Source organism: Dipodomys spectabilis, unplaced genomic scaffold (assembly GCF_019054845.1).
Source record: "Dipodomys spectabilis isolate Male_0828 unplaced genomic scaffold, ASM1905484v1 ptg000273l, whole genome shotgun sequence".
In the NCBI taxonomy this organism is placed as follows: Eukaryota; Metazoa; Chordata; class Mammalia; order Rodentia; family Heteromyidae; genus Dipodomys; species Dipodomys spectabilis.
Window position 1 is genome coordinate 9,627,455 of NW_024870950.1, and position 25,715 is coordinate 9,653,169.

The 25,715-nt window shown below is 38.8% G+C and overlaps 1 protein-coding gene across 6 annotated transcripts in view; it reads right to left on the reverse strand.

The window, feature by feature from the left end:
- The window catches only part of Cbfb (core-binding factor subunit beta), a 50,987-nt gene that overhangs the window by 23,557 nt on the left and 1,715 nt on the right, over positions 1 to 25,715 (reverse strand). For 4 of the 6 annotated variants that reach the window (XM_042700708.1, XM_042700709.1, XM_042700710.1 and 1 more), the window contains exon 3: positions 19,816 to 19,932. The exons of the other annotated variants lie outside the window; for them this stretch is intronic. In XM_042700708.1, coding sequence (XP_042556642.1) covers positions 19,816 to 19,932 — 117 coding nt within the window. The remainder of the gene's footprint in view (positions 1 to 19,815; positions 19,933 to 25,715) is intronic. 6 annotated transcript variants of the gene reach the window in all.

The window sequence follows — 25,715 nt, forward strand, 5'->3', positions numbered from 1 at the left end:
CTTCCTCCCATTTGGAACAAGGGAAGTAGTCTACAGTTATAGCAGAAACGGTTTAACCACACATTTCCTTCTGTTCTGATAAGTGCTTATTCCCTTCCATTTGGTGAATTTTTTAAAACTCCATCAATGATCATCTCGTCTAACAAGTGACTATGCCAATCTCAACTCCAACATGTCATAAAACTAAAACACAATAACCCTCTGTATTTCGTATCAACATAACTTTAATTACATCTTAATGAAGGCTTCTACCTACTCCTTTGAAAAGTACAGTGATCAATGTAACATGTCTGCTATCAAAGCCTCTTATTTTAAATTCATACATTAATCATAAATTCCTCTCATCAAATAGAGAAAGTTCAACTTCATATTCTTTTAAATCAGACTTTATATTCTTTACTGATGGTTTTATCTTTGAGAATTGGAGATTCTACAATGTTATATTAATGTCCAAAGTAAAAAAAAATTCCCTTACAAAATTGCTTAATTTCTTTAAGAGCCCACTTATTACTTTCTTATAAATCTTCTTTCATGACAAAGAAAGCTACTGATCCATTTTGGGAAATTCCTAAGCGACCTAGGAAAATGGTTATGTTCATAATGAAGACTAATGTCTAGAATCCTAATTAAAAATAACATTTAGATGATCCTGATGGTGATTTATTTAGATGATCATATTGAAATGAATGTAGTTTTATGCACAGATCTTCAAAGTAAATATTTGGGGCTTTCTTACATCCATGAATACCAAACCTCAAATTATGAAGAAAATATAATTCTGTCTCTTAACAGTTTGGCATTTTGTAATGTAATTAAGTAATGTAATTTAAACACAAAGACATTTTTCACTGAAAATAATGATGCCTACTTCAAACTTTGAAAAGAAAATTTGTTAAAATATGACTCAGGAATGAAACCCATTGTTCTAAAACAATAAAATATTTTACACAAAATGGATTCCATAAAGCCTTTAAAATGAGTAGATGCAGCTAATCACACAAAAGAAATAAAATTGCTTACTTAACATTTTCAATAGTTAAATATTACAGAATGTGGGGTTTGAACTCAGGGGCTGGGCACTGTCCCTGAGCTTTTGCTCAAGGCCACTTGGGCCAGAACGCTACTTCTGGGTTTTTCTGTTTATTTTGTATCGAGGAATCAAACCCAGGGCTTCACACATGCTAGGCAAGCACTCTACCACTAAGCTACATTCCCAGCTCTCACCATTTTTATTTTTTTAAGAAGGCAAAAATAACTGGGGGAAAGCAAAGAAATAGTGACATTGTCTAAAAAAAGTACTCATTACTTAACTTATGAAATGATAATCCCTCTATGCTTTGTTCAAAACCTTAAAAATAACAATAAAACTATGTTTTTAAAAAAGAAGGTAAGGCCGGTACCTGTGGCCTCCACCTATAATCCTAGCTACTGAGGAGGGTGAAATCTGAGGATCATGGTTCAAAGCCAGCCCGGGCAGGAAAGTCTGAGACTCTTATCTCCAATGAACCACCAGAAAACCAGAAGTGGTGCTGTGGCTCAAGAGGTAGAGCACCTTGAGCTCAAGCACTCAAGGACAGCATCCAGGCCCAGAGGTCAAGCCCCACGACTAACACTCCCCCCCACAAAAAAGGCAAAAGTTTGGGCTGGGAAGGTGGCTCAGTGGTAGAGCACTTGCCTTGCATACCTAAGTCCCTGGGTTCTATTCCTCAGCACCACATAAGCAAAAAGAAAAAAGCTGGAAGTGGCGCTGTGGCTCAAGTGGTAGAGTGCTAACCTTGAGCAGAAGAGCTGAGGAACAGTGCCCAGGCCCAGAGTTCAGGCCCCATGACCGGACCCCCCCCAAAAAAGGTAAAAGTTTGATTAATAAAACTTGGTTAATCAATTCAAGATCAACTATTTATGGCATTATATTCAAATTCATTTTTATTCATATTCTGCAGATTGTTATTCATATTCTTTATTGATGCAAATTCCATTGTCCTTAGTGTAAGATCAGCAAGGTCATGTCTGTTGTATCATCTTTAGTATTATTAATACATTTGACCATAAAAAAGAATGAAGAACTGATGTTATAACACAGATGAATCTTGAAAACAGTATGAAGTAAAAACTTCCAGGAAAAGGAAATGTCCAGAGTAGGCAAATCTAGAGAGACAGAAAGGAGGTTAGCAGTTGGAAGCTGAGAGAAGGAAGGAATGACTGCTAATCGGTATGGGATTTCTTTTGGGTCAATATGAAATTAGTGATAAGTGAACATCTCTTACATACTAAAAATTACTGAACTGTGTAATTTCACAGTGAATCTTACATGTGAATTTTATCTCAATAAAGCTGTCAAAATGTGTGCCAATTTTTTTTGATTGTTAGATTATCTCCAAATAGAGATTTTGAGTAGACAACTACATACGGGATTCCAGTATTCTGAGAAGAGATATGTGCTGATATTACGCATCTGGCAGATACCAATGACACTGGAGGAAAGAAAAAGGAACAGCAATTCCTCAAGAAGCAAAGGAAGGAGGGAAGACGAACCTAAAGGAAGTCCAACTTTTATTTTTATTATTTTATTTTATTTTATATTTATTTTTTGGGTCCGGTGGTGGGGCCTGAACTCTGGGCCTGGGCGCTATTCCTCAGCTCTTCAGCTCAAGGCTAGCGCTCTACCACTTGAGCCACAGTGCCACTTCTGGCTTTTTTCTTTTTGCTTATGTGGTGCTGAGGAATTGAACCCAGGGCCTCATGCATGCAAGGCAAACGCTCTACCACTGAGCCACCTTCCCAACCCCATGGAAGTTCAACTTTTAAATGTGAAGTAGAAGAACCCCACTACTGGATTATGAACAGCCAGTGAAGTAAAACATGAAAGGTGCTCAGTGGTGAAAGGTAAAAAATTTCCCTTTGTTGATGCATCATATATCTAAGCAGTCTACTGCATCTTAGGTCTTACTCAACTGTTAAACAGGACTTCTATTTCCAAAAGGAGCTGAGCTAAGAGAAACTAAAAGGTACAAAGATAAGCTGAAAGAGGACCCATGTTTGAGCTATTTGAAAGAAAATAATTTCAAGATAAAACAGACTGTAGATTTGCAAACCAGAACCCCATGCACACCAGTCTTGAGTCAGAAATCAATGTGCAAGAAGCCAACCATGAAGCTTTTGAAAGTATCAATTAGTTATGAGATGTACAAGATACTATGTTGAAGATGAACTTTACAACTTTGGAAGGGAGGAGTTGGAGAGGGAAGGGATGGTAGGGGGAAAACAAAGGAGGGGGTAACTGCTTGATAGAAAATATACTCATTACCTTACTCATATAACTAACTCCTCTGTACAGTATTTTTATAATAAAAATTTATATTAAAAAAGCAAATATCAAGAAGTGAAGATTTTACCCTCCAAAAATCTTTCATATCTCTAATGAACTGATAAGAGTTTAAATACTAGTCTATAAATAGAGGTACTAGTAAAACATTAAGAAGGAACAACCATTACTCTTTAGAATCCTAAAAAATATTCAAATACTGATAAGTAGAACAGAATATTGGTAGAATTTTTCTTTTCTTCATTCTTAGACCAAGGTTGGAACTCAGGACCTTGACTAGCTCAGCTGGTCATTTAACCACTTGAGTCATGCCTCCGCCTCCAGTATGACTCTTTGCTCGTCCATTTTGAAGAGGTGGTTTCTTAGACTTTTTCCTGCCTGAGCTGGCTTCAAAATGCAACTCTCCAGATCTCAGCCTCTTGAGTACCCTAAGTGGCTAGGATTACAGGTGTGAGCTACCAACACCTGGTAGACTTTTTTCTCTATACCAATTTCCTATCAACTACGGTGATGTGGGAGAGGGGGGAAGAGGGAATAGGGAAATAGGGAGGGAGGGAGAGAGGGAGAGAGAGAGAGAGAGAAAGAGAGAGAGAGAGAGAGAGAGAGAGTGTCCTGGGAACTATCCCTGAGCTTTTTTGCTTGAGGCTAGCACTCTACCATTTGAGCCACAGCTCCACTTCCAGCTTTTTGGTGGTTAGCTGGAGATGAGTTTCACAGACTTTCCTTCCCAACCTGGTTTGGAACCACAATCTTAAGATCTCAGTCTCATGAGTAACTAAGTTGGAGGCACTGGTACCTGGAATAGGGTGAATTTTTGAAAAATATTTCTATTAATACTTGCCAGTGGTAATCCCAGCACTTGGGAGTTTGCAGGAGGCTGGCAAGTTTGAGGCTATTCTGGGCTAAATAATGAAATCCTGTCTCCTACTAAGAATGAAATAAAATGCTGGCCATCACTGGGTCATGACTATTATAACCCTATCTACACAGAAGGCTACAACTTGGAGGATCATGATTAGAAGCCATCTCAAGCAGAACATTTCACAAGATTCCATCTCCAATTAACCAGCAATAAGCCCACCTGGATGTATGGCTTAGGTGATAAGAGCACTATATGCTCTACTAAGTATGCTCTTTGTCTACTAAGTATGAGGTCAAGTCCAAATCCTAGTACCACCAAAATACAAAACAATACAAATCATTTTTTAACCTAAAAAGATTATTTAATGTAGGCAGATACTTACAAATGAGATACTAAAGTAAATCATGAAATCTATGTATGTACACAAATGCACCCTCAGTTCTTACGTTTACACACACACACAATTCTTAAGGCATATCCCAGCCTTGCACTTAACACTTCGACAGCCTAATACTATGCTTGGGACCATTCTGTTTGTCTATCTATCTATCTATCTATCTATCTATCTATCTATCTATCTATCTATCTATCTATCTACCTACCTACCTACCTACCTACCTACCTACCTACCTACCTACCTACCTATTACTGCTGGTCAAGGGACTTGAACTCTGGGCCTGGGCACTGTCCCTGAGCTTTGTGCTAGTGCTCTACCACTTGAGCCACAGCTCTACTTATGGCATTTATTTATTTATTTATTTTTTTGGGTCCGGTCGTGGGGCCTGAACTCTGGGCCTGGGCGCTGTCCCTCAGCTCTTCAGCTCAAGGCTAGCGCTCTCCCACTTGAGCCACAGCGCCACTTCCAGCTTTTTTCTTTTTGCTTATGTGGTGCTGAGGAATCGAACCCAGGGCATGCAAGGCAAGCGCTCCACCACTGAGCTACCTTCCCAGCCCTGGCTTTTTTTTTTTTTTGTACTTTGGTGGAGATAAACTCATGGAGCAGGGCTGGTGGCTCATGCCTGTAATCCTAGCTACTCAGGAGGCTGAGATCTGAGCATCACAGCTCAAAGCCAGCCTGGGCAGGAAAGTCCGAGAGATTTTAATCTTCAATTAACCACCAGAAAACCAGAAATGGTTTTCTAAAGCTCAAGTGGTAGAACTTGAGCTGAAGTGCTCAGGGACAGTGCCCAGACCCATAGTTAAGGACCTACAACAGAAAGAAAGAAGGAAGGAAGGAAGGAAGGAAGGAAGGAAGGAAGGAAGGAAGGAAGGAAAGAAAGAAAGAAAGAAAGAAAGAAAGAAAGAAAGAAGGAAGAAAGGAAGGAAGGAAGGAAGGAAAGAAAGAAAGAAAGAAAGAAGGAAAGAAAGAAAGAAAGGAAGGGAGAAAGAAAGAGAGAAAGGGAGAAAGAAAGAGAGAGAGGAAGGAAGGAAAGAAAGAGGGGGGGAAGGAAGGAGAGAGAGAGGTGAAGGAAGGAAAGAGAGAGAAAGGAAAGAGAGAGAGAGAAAGAAAGAAGGAAGGAAAAGAAACTCATGATCTTCCCTGCTTAGACTTTCTTGGCTGCAATCCTCAGATCTCAGCCTCCTGAATAACTAGGATTACAGGCATGAGTCACTGGTACTTGGCTGTTATTTTGTATTTTATGATCTTTAAGTAGTTGTACAAAGGAGTTATGATTCAACAAAGCTGTTTATGAATACAATACATCTTGATCAATGTCACTCATTTCATCATTCTTTCCCATCCTTCCCAAACCAACCCCTTCCCTCAATTTTGTATTTTGTAGGACATGCATTGAATTTTATGACTAATTCTCCCCTCCTTACTATCCTTTCCTTAGTCTACCTCCCTCCCTTGGTCCAGTGCCTCATTTTAAATACACAATCACTAACTAAAGGCACAAAAGTGTAGAACATGGCATCACACAGATCTAGAACAGACACTTGTTTATAGTTTGAGAGCTGACACAAGAAAGCACAGCTGCAAGGCACTGGTAGCTCATGCTTGTAACTGTGGTTATTCAGGAGGCTGCAATCTGAGGATCACGATTTGAAGTCAGCCTGAGCAGGGAAGTCCATGAGACTTTCATCTCCAATCAACCACTAAAAAGCCAGAAGTGGAGCTGTGGCTGAAGTGGCAGAGCACTAACCTTGAAAGTTCAGATACAGTATCCAGACTGAGTTCAAGCAACAGGAGAGGCACCAAAAAAAAAAAAAAAAAAAAAGCAAAGCATTGCTTGTTTGACTAGGAACACGCTCAAAAAATGCCTCATTTTTTTTGCTAGTCTTCTATGTTCACAAAAGACTGCAATCGGTCCTTACAATTTGCAGATTCTGTATCTGCAGACTGATCCACTCACTGAAGTTTCTTTGTAATGCCCAAATCTATACTCTGCTTTCATAACGACTCAAAAGCATGTGCATAGATGTATTTTTACAAGAAAATGAATATTTTATCACACTTAACCCCAAGCTAGGATGGGAGAGTTTAAAAAATAATGGCCTCTAGAGTACAAAAACCTGGGTCTAAATCTAGTTCTATTAAAGTTTGCCTTAGACAAATGACTTACTTTGTTGTTGTTTTGGTTTTCTGGCTGTTTGAGATAGGGTCCCTGTATATAAACCATGCTGGCCTTGAACTCTTGATCCTCTTTATGTGTCAGTTTCTTGGATGTTGTTATTAGAGTGTGCTACTACCACATTTGACCTTCAAACTAATTTTGCTTATAGGTATTAGATTCTTTACATTTCAATGAGAACAAAATAATGCCTCCTTCCATAAAAATTAGATAAGTCTATGTCTGTAAAACTTAGATCACCACAGAAACACTAACTGCTTACATATACATTTCTACCAATGTTTTACATAGTAATTTTTTTCCAAGGCAAACAAACCATTTTTCCCCCCAGACAATGAACAGTTGTTTCTACCCACAAACCAATGAATCATCAGACAAGTAGCAAGGCTGGAATGGCCCTAGAACCCAGAAAAACAAGATATTCCACTGAAGAAATATGTACCCTGTCATTTAGTTTTAATCGTTCTGTAGACTACTTAAAAGATTTCCTTTAGAAAATACTTGGCTTTGACTTATCCTCCTTTAGCCATGTGCCCCTCTCTGTTCATAAATGCATAGTCAGCTGCTAGATTGCCAGATAATCACCAGTCATCAGTCACATTTGCCTCTGAATCATAACTGGGTTACATGTAGTGTAAAAATAGCTTCTTCTATAGTGATTTAGTATAATTTACCAGTCTCTTCTTACAGTTCAAAAAAGAAATCATAAAATAAAAAAAACATAAATGTATCTGAAACTTCTGTATGTATGTATGCAAATACATACCCAATAAACAGATGTGTTGCTGGCTGTGGTGTAAGTGTGACCTCCAGTAACCATCATGTTCATTGATTTCTGTCTTTTTGGTTTGGCCTACCTTTCTGAAGATTTCCTCTACTTTATCTCCCACACTGGATGTAAACAAGGCAATGGAACAAAGTCATCTTAATGAAAATCTAGAACATTCCAATTATTATAAAGTATGAGAATTGAATAAAAACATTTCATATAAGCAAAGACTCAGAAGCAAAAGACAGAAGAGGATAAATGGAGAATTTACTAGTATTACATTGAATATAGAAGACAATCAATTTCGATTTGATAGGCATTCTGAGGATGGCCATCTCCTTTTAACCTGAGAGCAGAATGCCTGCATAAGAATGCTCTGGTGCTATGCACCAGCATACCTGGTCTGTTTCTTAATTTAGATTTTTAAAAAAGTGGTCATGCATAGTAGCTCACTCCTGTAATCCCAACATTTGGGAAGTTGAGGCAGGGAAGTTCAAGGCCAGTCTAACAAAACAAAAACATTTTTTTAAGGTAATAATGAAATAGATGCTATTTTCTATAGACCACTCTGGAGTCAAATTTCATTTTTCTTTTCCTGTCAGGAAAGCATGGCAGTGCACATGTGATTATTAATCACAAAATTAAAACAAGTCAGAAAAACTATCCAAGATTAAGGTTAAAAGGAAAACAGATGAAGGTTAGAAATATCTGAAATCATCAAAATTAAATCTACATTGACCGGGATACATTGTATTCATGACCTGACTTACAGAATTGAAACCTCTCTGTACAATCTACTACTTAATAAAAGTAAATAAAACTCCTAGGCATCTATCCTGAACAACAGGAACCAGGATATAAGGATACATGGACCTTCATATTTATAGCAGCACTGTTTACAATAGCCAGGATATGGAAATAACCCAGATGCTCCACTACAGATGAATAGATCCAAAATTGTGGTACCTATATATACAATGGAATATTATGCAGTCATTATAAAGGACATTAGCAGGGAAATGGATGGAACCAGAAGAAATCATGTTGAGTGAGGTAAGCCAAGAGCAAAGAGGCAAACAGCACATGGTCTCCCAGATAAGTGGATGTTAAATCCAAAACATTAGGAGATACGACAAAGTAAACAAAACTCAAGAAACAGGACTTCCATTCATCTGGTCAAATCATTACTAAATGACCCTATGCTGCTGACCACATATATAGTATATATGTGCACATCGGAGGGAAACTAGGAGGAGGACACAGAAACAGAGGGAAACGGGAAAACATACAACAGCAGGACCCATCAGTTGCACTGGACATTGATCAAAAGGAACTAAGCAACTCAATGGCAGCGATGAGAGGGAGGGAATGAGCGTGAAAGAGGGAACAGCTGACACTAAGCAAGAGGAAAGAAATGTACATATCACCTGATGTGGAAGAAATAACTGTAGTGTCAAAGCTCATAGAACTCATAAACTTTATAGACCATATAAAGACAATTTTCCCCATGAAGGTTAGAATGTGTTTGTGACTTTAACTAAGTATTGCTATCCCACAATACTGTAAAATTTATGTCATCATTTAACCACAATAAAAAAATTGCTATTAAAAAAAAAAGTAAATAAAGGGGCTGGGAAGGTGGCTCAGCAGTAGAGTGCTTGCTTTGCATGCATATGAGGCCCTAGGTTTGACTCCTCAGCACCACATAAGCAGAAAAAGCTGGAAGTGGTGCTGTGGCTCAAGAGGTAGAGCACTGGCCTTGAGCTGAAGAGCTGAGGGACAGTGCCCAGGCCCAGATTTCAGGCCTTACAACCAACAACAACAACAAAAAGTAAATAAAAACTTAAAAAATGTTAAAAAAAAATCTAAAAAAGACCACATTAAAATACCAATGATTTCTCATCTAATAGGAAGAGTAATCTGGGCCAAAGTAATTTTATGTAAGGCTTTGGAAGATGGTACAGTTTGTAGCACCTTATTCAATGATTTATAGCAGCATTAAAAATTACAAGGAATACATACTAAAGAGAAAAAAAAAAAGACCTGTCCTTAGATCTTGGCTCTATCTAGGAAAGGGTTTACATTATTTCTGAAGACTTATGTAGGCTCTCTTGTTTCAATTTCCTCAGCTGTGAAATTAAAAAGACACAAGATGTAGCCAGGCATTACTGGCTCCTACCTGTAGGACACAGGAGTCTGAGATCTGAAGCAACCCCAAGCAGAAAGGTCCACAAGACTCTATCTCTAAAATAACTAGCAGAAAAGCAGGGCTGGAGAAGTGGCTCAAGTGATAAGAACACCAGCCTTGAGACCAAGTTCAAACCCCAATACTGCCTGGTGCTGATTGGCTCCTGCCTGTAATCCTAGCTATAATCTCAGCAGAGGGAGTAGATCCAAGGATGGAGGTTTGAAGTCAGTTGGAGCAGGAAGGTCTTACCTCCAAATTAATCATAGCAAAAATCCTCCACTTAATTGGGTATTAAGCCTTGGTGAAAGAAACCATGAGGTAAAATATTAATTTAAAAAAATGGAGGCCACGAGGCAGAGCTCAGCAGTAAGAGTACCTGTCTAGCAAGCACGAGGACCAGAGTTCAAAAACCAGTAACAACAACAACAACAGCAACACCCAAACCCAAACCCAAAAACTCTTGCTGGGTACCAGTGGTGTAAGCCTGCAATCCAAGCTACTCAGGAGGCTGAGATCTGAGGACTTGAAGTTTGAAGCCAGCCCAGTCAAATAAATCCTAGTGACTCTTAACTCCAATTAATTGGCAAAAAGATGGAAGTGGAGGCAGCTCAAGTGGTAGGCTGCCAGTTGTGAGGTGGGGAGGAGGTAAGCAAGAGTGCAAGGTCCTAAGTTCAAACCTCACTACTGGCACAAAAATAAATAAATGAAAACAAACGAACAAATGAATGAATGAATAAATGATAGGAAAGTAAAACAGGCTTTGCTTGAGATAGATTAATCAGATGGAAGAAGAAGGGTGAAAGAAGGTAAATATGGTTTAGATATTTTATATACATGTATAAAATAGACCAATGAGGTGAAGTTGATAGGTACACTGTATGTATATATAGAGATGTCACAATAAACCCTCCTGTACTTTACATACTCATTAAAAAGAATTATTTGGAAGTGGAGGTGTGACTCAAGTGGTAGAGCCTGAGCTGTGAATAAAAAAGAGAGCTCAAGACCCAGAGTTCTGTGCCTTAGTACTGTGACAAAACCACAGAAATTAAGTTATATATATATTTTTTGAGACAGCTCTTCGTTTGATTTTTTGGGTGCAGTCTCACCTCAGACCACAGTGATCCTCCTGAATGAACTGGATGATAGATACATACTGGCACAGTCACTTATAGACTGAAATGGGGTCTGTTTCATGCTCAGTTTTTGTCCAGGCTAGCCTTGAGCCACACAACCCACTCCATCTCTGCCTCTATGCAGCTATGATTATATGGCCTGGAAAGGGCAAGAGTTACAGCTTAGTGATAAAACATATACTTAAAAAACACCCAAATACCCAACCTCAGAGGCTCAGAAAAGTTTGAGACAGCAAAGGAATGAATGACAATTCAGAATTGGAAATCTAACACAAACTGGGTGCTGGTGGCTCATGCCTAGCTACTCAGGAGGCTGAGATCTGAGGATCGTGGTTGAAGTTAGCCTGGGCTAAAAAGTTCCAGGACTCATCTTCAATTAACCACTAGAAAATCAGAAGTGGGTCTGTGGCTCAAAGTAGTAGAGTGCTAGCCTTGAGCAAAAGAGCTCAGGCCCTGAGTTCAAGCCCCACAACCAACAACAAAAAAAAATCTAACACAAAAAAGCAATACCCTCAAAAAACATAGAAAGCTTTTGCAAAGGATTCATTTTATTTAAAATAATGTCTGCTAATGAGGTTACACACTAGAAATAATCATTTTTGTTACCCAGACACATTTGGAATTTCTACAACATGGGCAGAATTATGTGTTGGAAAACATCTAACAGAAATGTTGAAGCTGGTGCCAGTGGCTCATGCATGTAATCCTAGCTACTCAGGAGGCTGAGATCTGAGGATCATGGTTCAAAGCCAGCCCAGGCAGGAAAGTCCATGAGACTCATCCAATAAACCACCAGACAACCAGAAATGGCGCTGTGGCTCAAGTGGTAGAGAGCTAGCCTTGCGCTGAAGAACTCGGCTCAGGCGGAGTTCAAGCCCCACTACCGACCAAAAAAAAAGAAAAAAAAATAAAATAAATGTTGAGTCACGTGTTTCTAGACTAATTTTTGTCTGGAGATTAACCTGCCTGCCTTTAATTTACACATAAAGTTTTAAAGCATGAAAGGACATACTATGGAATGAATGTGTGGAAAAATAATTTTTTACTCACAAAAATCACCCATCAACCCTTCCCAGACCCAGCGCTTCTCAGAACATACAGCATAATGCTGCACTGCTGCATCAAGAGTACTGAAAGCACAGCAAAACTGCCAAGAGGCACACTTGAAATGTTATTTTAAATCCTTGGTTCCTAAATGCACACCAAAAGAAGGCTCCATTTAAACTGAAAAGCCCAGGATGCATAACTATTTCCAATATTCACATCGTATATTTTTATTTTAAAAAGGTAATAATTAACATCCAACTGCAGCACTGCCTATCACAGGTTGGCTCTGCAGAAATCCCAGTATCGTTAATCAATCAAGCAATCAATCAATCAAACAAAATCTCTGAACCTACTCAAGCTAAGTAGCATTAAAATTCACCACCATTAGCTGGGTGCAGGTGACTTAAGACTGTAATCCTGGCTACTCAGGAGGCTGAGCATCGAGGTTCAAAGCTAGGCTGGGCAGGAAAGTCCACGAGACTCTTTTTCCAATTAACAAGCAAAAAGCTGCAAGTGAAGGTGTGGGTTAAGTGGTAGAGTGCTAGCCTTGAGTGAAAAAGCTAAGGTACAGTACCCAGGCCCTAGGGTTCAAGCTCCAGTACCAGTGGGAGTTGGGGAGAAATCAATATTTTCCTGCCTGTAAAATGACTCATAAAATTATCAAGGCATGTATATAAATACCAATTACAACAGTACTGGCAAAAGGCATGTGGTTATGGAAATGGTTTACAGCCTGACTGTGATGGTGATTATACTATTGACTAAACATTTATCACTGAAGTGTACATTTAAAACAGGTGAACTTTATTGTATGTAAATAATAAACTTCAATAATGCTGACTGAAAAATTGCAATTAAAAGAGAAAATAAGAAGCATTGAATTTTGGGATAGGGAGCCTACTGAAAGATCTGGGGTAGGAAGCAGAGGCAGGAAAGAAACAGTCATAACTGTCATAACATCCATAGATGTTCTTGTCAGACATATTTCTGCTTTTTTTCTTTTCTTTTCTTTTTTTGTTCATCGTGGGGCTTTTAATTCTGGGCCTGGGTGCTGTCCCTCAGCTTTCCAGCTCAAGGCTAGCACCTACCATTTGAGCCATAATACCATTTCTGGCTTTTTCTGTTTATGTGGTGCTGAGGAATTGAACCCAGCACTTCATGCATGCGAGGCAAGCACTCTACCACTGAGCCACTTCCTAGCCCAAGTGTTTAAGAAGGCAATGTTTTTTCTTTTTTTTGTTGATATTTCTGCCTTTTCTAATGTAAGATATAATTCAGATAAATTTTTACCGTTATACTAAAAAATTTTACAATTAAAAAGGAGAAAGACTATGTAATATTCAAATGCTGCAGAGGTATATTCACCTTTTTATGCAAATCCATGTAACTTTATTATAGCATATTTCTTTTAAAACTTTATTTTTCAGAAAAATCAGTCAATGCCTTTCTCCTTGATTTAAAAAATGACTGAAAGATAAATTTTTAAAAATTAACACACCCACGGGCAAGGGATTACTTAGTGGTAGAGGGCTTGTTAATATATATGAGGCTCTTGGTTCAATCTTAGCACACCAAAACAAAAGAAAAATAAAAGCCATAACTTTCATTCTAAATTTTATAATTTAATATCAATTAAAATATTTTAAAATCAGATTAGTTATTACAATATATTAAACTGTCAATAACTGAATGCCAGAAAATATTTTACATTTTAGCTAAACTGAGATATTTAAAATCTAGATGTGATAAACTAGTTATAAGGTCTATATTTCTCTTCAGGAAAAACTGCATTCCAAAACTTTACCGCAGAAAAAATTTATTTGGAACGACCAGACTATGTCAAATGAAGAAGGAGCTTACTGAGTATGAATAGAGATTTCTCAAAGCTAATATCAAGGATTCCTGTAAACCCTGGCAAACTGTGGATATAAACACACATATTTACTTTGGTACAAAGACCTTGCAGGAAGTAAGCAAAAGGATGCAGAAGCTGAGTCAAAAGACTACTGGAGCTGGGCGCCGGTGGCTCACGCCTGTAATCCTACCTACCCAGGAGGCTGAGATCTGAGGATTGCAGTTCAAAGCCAGCCCAGGCAGGAAAGTCTGTGAGACTCTTATCTCCAATAAATCAGTAGAAAACCAGAAGTGGCGCTGTGGCTCAAGCAGTAGAGCGCTCGCCTTGAGCTGAAGAGCACAGGGACAGTGCCCAAGCCCCACGACCGACCAAAAAAAAAAAAAAAGAGAGAGAGACTAACTGGAGTAAGCCATTTACAAGATTCTGTCCTTATCCATTAAATCAAATGCGTAGCAATAATAATAATGATGATATAACTGATTTCTATTCAACTAAAATATAAAATACATTGTCTAACACTCTGCTCTGCTATTTTATGCTCATGAGACCCTGTCTAAAGAATTTAATGAAAAGGAAAATCAAAGATTTTTGTCTTTTTTTGTCTTAAGTATGAAAAATCTAGAGAAAAAATTACAAGTTATCAAAAATTTTAAAAGTACTTCCTTAGCCCATGTAATTGTAACCTCTTTGTATGGTATTTTCACAATAAAAAAAAAGTACTTTCTTAAAACATTTGTTAGTAAATCCATTAACAGATCTTACACTGTCTGAGTTCCTTTGCTCAATGGTGATGGCTCTACTATTTGAGCTATAGCTCCACTGCTGGCTTTTTGGTGGCTAAATGAAGATGAGTCTTATGGACTTTCCTTCTCAGGCTAGCTTTGAACCATGATCTCCTCAGAAGCTACTCAGTCACCTGAGTAGCTAGGATTACAGATATGATCCACCAGTGCAAGCAAGGTCACTGAACTCTTAAGATAAAAAAACATGAAGGGTCACTTGGGAAAAAGCAGTGCTGGAGTAAAGGGTGGGTGGGGAGCAAACCAAAGCTGTCACAAACTCACAGGCCCCAATCTGATGGAACCTTCTCTTTACTCCATCTCATGACTGCAACCCTGTTGCTTTAGCCAAAAAAGGTGGAGTCATTCATGACTCTCCTCTTTCTCACATACCATTTCCAGTCCATAAACAAATCCAGCTGGCTTTAAGAGCGTGTGCATGCACACACGTACACACGTGTACACACATACACACCCCTCTGGCTTTAAGAGCGCGTGTGTGTACACACACACACACACACACACATACACACCTCTCTCTCTCTCTCTCTCAATGCCTCCACTGCTGCCACCTTATTCTCTTGTTGAGAGATGCCAAGACTAGTCTCTATCCTTCACATTTGCTCCTTATGGGCTATTATCAACCCAGAAGCAGAGTGATCCTGTTAAAACCTAAAGTAAACCCTACCTTTCATCTGTTCAAATCCATTAAGCTACTTCCCATCAGAATAAAATGGCATACCATTTGTCATCTCCCTAATCTCATCTTCTACTCTCCTTTCTCTATGTACTCTAGTCACTCTGGCTCACTTGCTATTTACAGAGAATACTGTACATGTTCCCACTCTGGGGCCTTTACAGTGGGTTTTTCTGTCTGGAACCTCTTTCCCCCAAAGTAATTTTTTTTGGGGGGTCTGGTCGTGGGGCCTGAACTCTGGGCCTAGGCGCTGTCCCTCAGCTCTTCAGCTCAAGGCTAGCGCTCTACCATTTGAGCCACAGCACCACTTCTGGCTTTTTTCTTTTTGCTTATGTGGTGCTGAGGAATTGAACCCAGGGCCTCATGCATGCAAGGCAAGCACTCTACCACTGAGCTACCTTCCCAGCCCCCCAAAATAATTTTACAGCTCATCATTCCCTAACCTCCTTTAGGTCTCTGCCCAAACATGAACTTTTTTTTTTTTTTTGTCAGTTGTGGGGCCTGAACTCTGGGCCTGGGTGCTGTCCCTCAGCTCTTCAGCTCAAGGCTAGCGCTCTGCCACTTGAGCCACAGCACCACTTCCAGCTTTTTCTGCTTATGTGGTGCTGAGGAATCAAACCCAGAGACTCATATGCATGCAAGGCAAGCACTCTACCACTGAGCCACCTTCCCAGTCCAAACATGAACTTCTTTATCCAGACTACTCTACTTAAAATTTTATATATGCCTACTCACTGATCAATGAGGAGGTAACTATTTTGAAAGAATATGAAAGGAGATATTCAGTTGATATCTGATAAAAGGAAGAGAGACAATTAGCATTTGGGGAAGTTCCTTCAACTTTGTGGAGAGAGAGGAGAAAAAGACCCCACAGTCTGAGCTTGTGGAGAAAGGGGAGAAAATGACCCTACAGTCTGAGCTCAGAGAAAACATAGGATGGTACTTTTCCCCTAACTTCATTAGAGTACTTTATCCCAGTAATACACAGCTATATACTACAGGTAGTTTTACCTTACAATGTGTTTTGGATTTTTTTGTGTGTATGTCAACTGGGGATTCAATCCAGGGCTTGTAAACACTTTATATAACTTGACCTACACCCCTGTCCCCCATATAAAGCTTTTATTAGCTGGGCATTGGCGGCTCACACCTATAATCCTAGCTACTCAAGAAGCTCAAATCAGAGAATCGAGTTTTAGAGCCAGGTAGACATTCAAATCCACGAAACTGTTATATCCAAATAATCAGTAAAAAGTTGGAATAGAAGTGTTTCAATGTGAAACCCTGAGTTCAAACCTCAGTACTGGCAAAACAAAAACAAACAACAACAAAAAACCCTCCTTTATTTTATAGATCCTGTCAGTGTAGGTACAGATATTGGTAAAGTTTGTGAAATATATGATCCATACATAAACACAAATTTATATCCAAGTGAAAGACACTGATTTCTGCCATTGTTTCTAAGAATGCTATACTCACTTGTTTATACAGTTAAATACGTATGTCCACACTACACCAGCACAGGTAAGAAGCTCCAAAAGAGACAGTAAACCTAAAACACTGAAAATATTTACTATTTGTCCCCCACCTCTTTTTTTTTTTTTTTTTTTTAAGAGAGAGACTTCTACAATCAACATGAATAAGATAAATTTCCTAGCTGGGCACTAGTGGCTCATGCTATCCTATCTATTCAGGAGGCTAAGATATGAGGATCCAGGTTTGAAAGCAGCCCATGCAGGAAAGCTATGAGACTCTCATCTCCAACTAACCAGCAAAATGCTAAAAGTAGAGCTTTGGTTCAAGTGGCAGAGCATCAGCCTTAACGGAAAGTCCCACAGGTTCTGAGTTCAAGCCCCAGAACTGGCACGAAATAAAGCTTTAGCAACTATTTGTTTTAGTACACCAAGGTTAAAATACAGAGAAATAGTATTTTAAAAAGAGAGACAGAAACAGAGAAACATTTCCTGCTCCCTACAAAGGAAAAGGAATTACTGTGGAAATACTGGAGTCTGAACTCAGTCTCATACTTGCTAGGCTGGCACTATCCCTGGTGCAAAACTTGTACCTCAGCTTTTTGCTGGTTATTTTGGAAATGGAGTTTAGAAAGTGATCTTTTTTTCTGCCTACACTGTCCATGAACCTTGATCCTTCAGATCTCTAGACTCTTGCTGGGTAATTATAGAGACAGAATCTCCAATTTTCTGACTGGGCTTGCCTTGAACCTCCTGAGTAAGTAGGACTACAAACAAGACCTGTCAGTGCTTGGCCAAGAGGTCATTCTCAAAATCTTAGAATAGTTAACATTCAAGCTAAGATGATATTTATTTGCATGTACGCATATGCCTTTAAGCACCTCCCTCTTTTTCTCTCCCTCCCTCTCTCTCCTTTTTTAACAGGGGGAGAGGGAAAGCATCTATGTTGCCAGGTTGGCTTGTATCTCCTGGGCTGGAGAGACCCCCTTATCTCAGCCTCCCAAATCCTGGGACAATAGTCATATACCACTATGTATTTGAGCTGGGCACTAGTGGTTCACACCTGTAATCCTAGCTACTTAGGAGGCTGAGATCTGAGGATCACGGTTCAAAGCCAGCCTGGGCAGGAAAGTCCGTAAGATTCTTATCTCCAATAAACCACCAGAAAACTGGAAGTGGCAATGTGGCTCAAGTGGTAGAGCATTAGCCTTGAGGGACAGTGCTCAGGCCCAGAGTTCAAGCCCCATGACTGAACAAAAAAAAAAAAAAGTGTTTGAACAGGAGAAAGATAATTTATTAATGTAGTCACACATATGTTCAATAAACAGACAAAAGCAAATACTTACAACGACTTTTCAACTTTCCCTCATAAAACTCAGTAATAGTAAAATCTGCAACATTCGCTTTAAAATTTCCAGTTAAACAAGCTAATACACAGAAAAGTAAATTATTTGTTTATTACTCAATTTTTACATCCTGCAGTCTTCATCTTCCAGTTGGTTGGTCTGTTACCCATTAAAAAAATCCTAATTTCATGAAGTTAAAGAAAACATAATTCTTTACTTTATATATACACAAGAATAAAAATCCTTACAGCCTAAAAGAAAAAAATATTTTGTTTACTAAATTGAAAGCATAGATATGACAACACAGGAAAAATACTAAGTACTTAAGAATGTTACAAAAATACTATAATACATTAAAAAATTTAAATTATCTTAAGTAGTTATACAAACAGGTTACCATTCAACAAATTAGGTTAAACAATGCATCTTGATCCATGTCACCCCATTAATCATTCTCTTCCGTCTCTCCCAATAAAACCCCTTAGTATACTACATTTAGCTAAGATTTTAACAGCTCTCAGCTTACATGTTTGCCTTTTTATAACTTGCTAAATTTCCAGCATAAGTATAAATTCCTGGAAACTTTCCTCAAAACATGAAAACTCTCCAAGGTACAGTTTTTACCCTATTTTTCTTTGAAATTGATTTGCTACATTATCAGAATTAGAAAGTTATTCAGGAACTATTTCTAAATACTATTTATTTTCTAAATAATACTATTTTCAAGCTTAAAGAACCTTTTCCCATTTTTCTCTTTCCTTTTAGTAAACAAAAAAATCTTGCCGGGCTGGGAAGGTGGCTCAGTGGTAGACTGCTTGCCTTGCATGCATGAGGCCCTGGGTTCGATGCCTCAGCATCACATAAGCAAAAAAAAAAAAGCTGGAAGTGGCACTGTGGCTCAAGTGGTAGAGCACTAGCCTTGAGCTGAAGAACTCTGCCCAGGCTCAGAGTTCAGGCCTCATGACCAGACCACCCCCCCCCCCCCCCAAAAAAAAAAATCTTGCCAACTTCTCTGGCCAGTTCTGGGGCTTGAACTCAGGACCTGAGTGCTATCCCTGAGGTATTGTTCTTTGTTTTTGTTCTCCCTCAAGGTTAGTGCTCTAAAACTAGAGCCTCAGTTCTACTTCCTGCTTTTTGGTGATAAATTGGAGATAAGAGTCTCATGGACTTTTCCTGCCCAGGCTGGCTTTGAACCATGATCCTCAGATCTCAACCTCCTGAGGACATAGGATTATAAGTGTTAGCCAGCTTGTCAATACTTTTTTTTTGGTCGGTTATGGGGCTTGAACTCTGGGTTTGGGCGCTATCCCTGCGCTCTTCAGCTCAAGGCGAGCACTCTACCTCTTGAGCCACAGCACCACTTCTGGTTTTCTGGTGGTTAATTGGAGATAAGAGTCTCACAGACTTTTCTGCCCAAGCTGGCTTTGAACCATGATCCTCAGATCTCAGCCTCCTGAGTAGCTAGGATTACAGGAGTGAGCCACCGGTGCCCAGCTTAAAGGAATTAAGTTTTCAATATTAAATGTAGAAAAGCATATTACTTCCCTTACAGGTTAACTTTCTATAATTATTACACATATGGAATTAGTAACAATGATATAAACACTCATTTACAAAATTGTATTACATCCTTATAAAATGAAAACAAATCTGATCATATGCCTGTGCAATCAGACCTGTAATTTCTTTATTAAAATGTAAGTCATCAGATAATCTCTAATAAAAACAATCCACAGTATTTTAAGTTGCAAAGAAATATTTCCTACCTTGCCTGCTTCTCTTTCTAAGTCGACATACTCCCGGCTAGGTATTTGTCGCTGTTCTCCCTGCCAGCTGGCCGGAAAAAACTGGAGAGACAGATTGGTTCCTGTGGCCACAAAAGCCTTTTAGAAAAATCAATACAAACAGGATCAGGAGCAGGACATTACATAAATTATGCAGGCAGTCATTTATTTTTACATCAGTTTATGTCTTAAGCCAGGCAGCACTGAGAATACTTAAAAGTAAAAAAAAAACATGCACTCATCATTTTTCTTAAGTATTAAGTTACAAACATCTGATTCCATTTTGAGGGCATTTGCCATTGGCTGCTTAAATATAAAATCAGACATGGAATCAATACTTTCTTTCAGGTCATTTTTTGCTGACGTTAGTATCTCACATTGCTAATGTCTAACCAGAAACCACGATCTTTGCATTTAAGAACTGGTATTTTTAAGTGTAAAAACCACTGATAATCTAAAGATTTTTGCATTTTAAAGCACACAACAATTTACAGTTGTATAAACAGGATGTTTTATTTCTGTTGATTTCCTTATACTCAAAGAAACACTGAATGGTGTGTGGCACATAAAAATTTCAGTACTTAAGTGCATTTTGAAGCCCAGGTTAATATGCACTGGAGATGATGTCTTCTGTGACTGACCACCCCTGAGAAAGTGATGTGACAGTACTTCTCTCTAAAAACCTGAATGATTAAAATATATACATTAAACAATTTTACCCTAAAAGAATTAGTTCAGATTCTAGCAAAGAGTATTGAGTGTTCGTATTTGTAAAAGATGTGGATGGCATTGTTCAGTAAGATAGAATTATCTAAAACATTTCAATAATGTGGCATTCTATGAAGTCCCTGATAAATTTAACTTGGTATTTGCCCTGTGTCTAGAGAAACAACATTATTCCTCTTTCTGGGGCAATTCAGAAATAAATAAAAGGGGTTTTGTTTGTTTTTTTTCCTTGCAGTACTGAGGAATGAACTTGAGCTGTGAGCTCTACCACTGGAGTCATGCTTCCAGTCCTAAAAAAAAATATTTCCAAAAAAATTACGTATTTTGTCATTTAAATGTATACTCTTCTTTGCTGGAACCAGAGAAGTTAGTTCAGTTTATTTTACTGATGAAATTCTGAAGCATCATTCCTAGTCTTCATCTGAAAGTTAGGGGCTCACTTTTACAGCTCTCTCTCTTGGTACCAGTTCTGGGGCTTGAACTTAGGGCTTGGGCACTACTGTTGAGCTTTTGTACTCAAGGCTAGGGCTCTAACCACTTGAGCCAAGCTTCACTTCTGGCTTTTTGGAGGTAAGTCTCCTGGACATTCCTGCTCAGGCTACCTTCAAACTGCAATACTCAGAGATCTTATCCTACGGAGTAGAGAGGATTATATGCATGAGTCATCAGCACCTGGATTATACTTCCTCATACTGGTTGTGTCAAGTTAACTACTAAATATGTAGAGGCTTCTTTGTTGGCATTCTCTTACCAACTGGAATACCTTTTTCTTGTAGTATATATTTTCTATGATAGAAATTGAACATCAAGTTGGGCGCTAGTGGCTCACGCCTGTAATCCTAGCTACTCTGGAGGCTGAGATCTGAGAATTGCAGTTCAAAGCCAGCCTGGGAAGAAAAATCTATGAGATTCTTATCTCCAATGAACTACTTAGAAAAAGCCAGAAGTGGTACTGTGGCTCAAGTGACAGAGTGCTAGTCTTGAGCACAAAGAGGTTCAGGAACAGTGCCCAGGCCCTGAGTTCAAGCCCCAGGACACACACAAAAAAATTGAACATCAAATATTACATCAATCTTAAAGAAAAGCAGACCAGGAAGAAAACTGCCTAGATTTTATGAATTAAGGCATGCTTCCATTTTTTCCCCCCACAAATTAGTATTTGTTAAGTATTTATTTAGAACAGTACCAAGTAAACATTATTATAAATGTTTGCCAATAATGTAAGAGAAATAACTTCTGTCTTTGTAAAATGAGATCTATGTGCTGGCCTAAAACAGTTGGGCTTGGATGACTGTCCTTTTCCCTAGTCTCCCTGGTAGCTGAGACTGCAAATAGGACAGCAATGTACCCAGCTTAAGAGAAAATAACTGAGATCAATAAAAGAGCTAACATTTCAGCATCTGAAAATGAAATTCTCAGAGCAGAGTAGTGACAAACATGAGATTGAGCCTATGAATGAAAATTCTGTGTCCAAATCCCTAAGGCATTTATATATTCACGAGTAGCAAATCCTCCAGTGCCCTAACCAGCTCTGTGCTAAGACACTGAAGATCTTATTACCTCAGAAGAGTTCGTGCTTTACTGTTTATTGGCCATCATCTCATCAAGAGAAAAAGTGGTAAAAACTAATTTTCTGTCGGGTGCTGGAGGCTTACTCCTAGCTACTTAGGAGGCTGAGATCTGAGGACTGAGGTTCAAAGCCAGCCCAGGCAAGAAAGTCTATGAGACTCTTATCTCCAATTAATCACAGAAAAAGCCAGAAGTGGCACTGTGGCTCAAGTGGTAGAGTGCTAAGCCTTGAGCAAAAAGGAGCTCAGGAACAGCTCAAGCCCAGAGTTGGAGCCTCAAGACTGGCAAAATCGAAACCCTGATTATTCTAAATAGCATTTTCCAAACTTACTTGAACTAGAATATTTTTCTTTTTTTCTGAGGGAGAGAGGCAGGATTGACTGGGATGAAACTGTAGGTCTCACAATCTTTGATTTTTTTTTTTATAATCTTTGATTCTATATATACACAAGGGTTGGGAAATATGATCAACATACTTTCTCGCAGGTGTGGGTGTGTGCACATGCACATAGGCAGGTCCTAGGGCTTACACTCAGGGCCTATGCACTGTCTCTGAGCTTTTTTGCCTCAAGGCTGGCACTCTTACCACTTGAGCCACAGCTACTTCCAGCTTTTTGGTGGTTAACTGGAGATAGGAGGCTCTTTACTGCCCCTTTGGGCTGGCTTCCAACTGTGTTCCTCAGATCTCCTGAGTTCCAGGAGTAGGATTACAGATGATACCTACTGAATATCTGGCTTTTATCAACATACTTCATATTCATGTATGGGAAAAAACCTCAAGGAAACCCCTTTGTCAATGCCAGTGGCTCACACCTACTAGCTACTATCCTGGCAAGAAAGTCTATGAGATTCTCATTTCCAATTAACCACCAAAAAGCCAAAAGTGAAGCTGTGGCTCAAGTGGTAGTGCTCTAGCCTTGAGCAAAAATCCAAATCAAACCAAAACAAAACAACAAAAACCCAGAAAATACAACCCCCTAACGGTAGGCCCAGGCCAAATTCAAACTCTCCCCTCCCCCTCAAAACCCTCTTTGTATAATTAACATATGGCTAGGAAGAGTTGGGCTATATGAGGCTATAAGTTTGATACCAGATCCATTAAAAAATAATTAAATATACATATTTTTCTTTTCTTTTTTTTTTGGGGGGGGGGGGGGTCTGGTTGTGGGGCCTGAACTCTGAGCCTGGGCGCTGTCCCTCAGCTCTTCTGCTCAAGGCTAGTGCTCTACCACTTGAGCCACAGTGCCACTTCTGTTTTTTTTTCTTTTTGCTTATGTGGTGCTGAGGAATCGAACCCGGGGCCTCAGGCATGCAAGGCAAGCGTTCTACCGCTGAGCTACTTTCCCAGTCCCTAAATATACATATTTTTAAGAAAGGCTTGGGAAAATTCTATTTGAAAAGGTTAAAATTCTATACTGGTATAAAGTCTGTATATAAGATTTGCCTGATTATACTTTATAACATTAAAATGGCAAGCCCTGTGCTACTCCAACCTACCTTTTATCACTCAATGTTCTCAAAAAACAAAAATTAGTTTTACTCTCCTACAGTACTCACTATAATGTTCATTTTTTGTTTCATTATTAGTGTTGAAAATCTCTCCAACATGCTTACTAAAATGAAAATTCATAGAAGGAGTAGATTGTACCTCTCACCATAACCACTAATATTCCATGATGAGATAAAGAGCATGGTTGAGTTTTGCAAAAAGAGAATTGCAGCTCTTAATTTCTTTAGATACTATAATACACACATCCCCACCTACCCCACCCCCTGCCAGTACTGGAAATTAATTGAATCTTGCTCAAGATAGCCAAATGTTCTACCATACCCTTGGCCCTCAAAATAAACTCTTTACAAACTTTACTGATACATCAGAAGACAGGTTGGGATACATAGTTCTAAAAATACATAATTTAAAAAACTATGTGTCTGCTGTCAAAATAGAGGCAAAGTGTTGCCTTTCCATAACTAAACAGGTAGAGACTATAGCCTATTCCTAACTCATAAATTAGAGTTCAGGCATTAAATTACATAATCTCTAAATTAAAATAATCCCTAAAATAATGATCCAAAGGAATTATGACCTGAATCCAAAGGAGTATATTCAAAATTAAACTGGTCTCCAGCCTCTAGAAGCCAAGAATCCTTTAATTTGTGTGGGTAATAATTAATAAAAACGGGAGAATAAGCCAGATGCTGGTGGCTCATGCCTATAATCTTAGTTACTCAGGAGCCTGAGATCTGAGAATCCTGGTTCAAAGACAGACCAGGTAAAAAAAGCCCAGTTCCTCTTATTTTCAATTAACCAGCAAAAAGCCAGAATGGTGGTGTGGCTCAAGTAGTAGAATGCCTGGCTTGAGTGGAAAAAGCTCAAGGCCTTGGGTTGAAGCTTCAGTATCAGAACAAAAAAGTATGCGAGGGAGGACTAGAAAAAGGGAAGTATGAAATCCCCTCCTAAATATATGACATAGTTACATTACTCAACAAAAAGCAAGAAGATAAGACCTCAAGGTCAGCTTTCATTTCATGAGACTATTGGGGGGGGGGGGGGCGGGAGAAGACTGGCAAAGTGCTGGTGCTCATAGCTATAACCCTAGTTATTCAAGAGGCTCAGATCTGCCAGGTGCAGGCAGCTTAGGCCTGTAATCCTCACTATTTAGGAGTCTGTGATCTGAGGATTGCAGTTCAAAGTCAACCTGGGTAGAAAAGTCCATGAGACTCATCTCTAGTAAAATACCCCAAAAAAGCCAGAAGTGGCTCAGGCAGTACAGCACTAACCATGAGCAAGAGATGCTCAGGGACAGCACCCTGGGCCTGAGTTCTGACAGAAAACAAACAAAACATAGTAAAAATTCATAGGATCAAGGCTGGTAAAGTAGCTCAAGAGGTAATCTGTCTAGCAAATACAAGGCCTAGTTCAAACTCTAGTTGAAAAAAAAATTGTAAGACCAGATACTTAAGAGAGAAAGCCTAGAATGTCTAATTCATCTTGGAAAGAAATTTACTACAAATAGGTAACAATTTAGCAATCTTTTATATAGCAGTATTATATATAGCTAATCAGACTGTGGGTTGAACTATATGCCCAATTTATAATTACATGCAGCAAATTCTAATGTGACAAAAAAAAAAACCCTACTGGCTATGCTTCACTTGGTTAAAAAAATCCTAGCTTCAAAAAAATAGCAACAGTACTTTATATCTCATCTTTATCATGTAACAACATCAATTACCTGAAGGAAATTCTTTGATCAGAAATACCAACTATCATCTTTCTTGAAGGAAGTCAGGTAAAGGATGACATCTCTGAGCTAATAATGATTTATTATACAACTCATTGCCCAAACCAAAATGCCTTTGTTTTATATGTCTACATCACACAAATATTAAACTACTCAAGAAACTTGGAGGTGAACTGAAAGCTGAAGTTTCATAATATGCATTAATGACCCAACACCTTGTGCTTCTGATAAATTTAAGCAGTATCATCTTTCTGTAATGTAATTCCCAAATGCTTTCACTTTAAATATTAAACATCCCTTGAAGATAAATCTGGATGTGGTGATGCAAAGGGAAAATTTCGT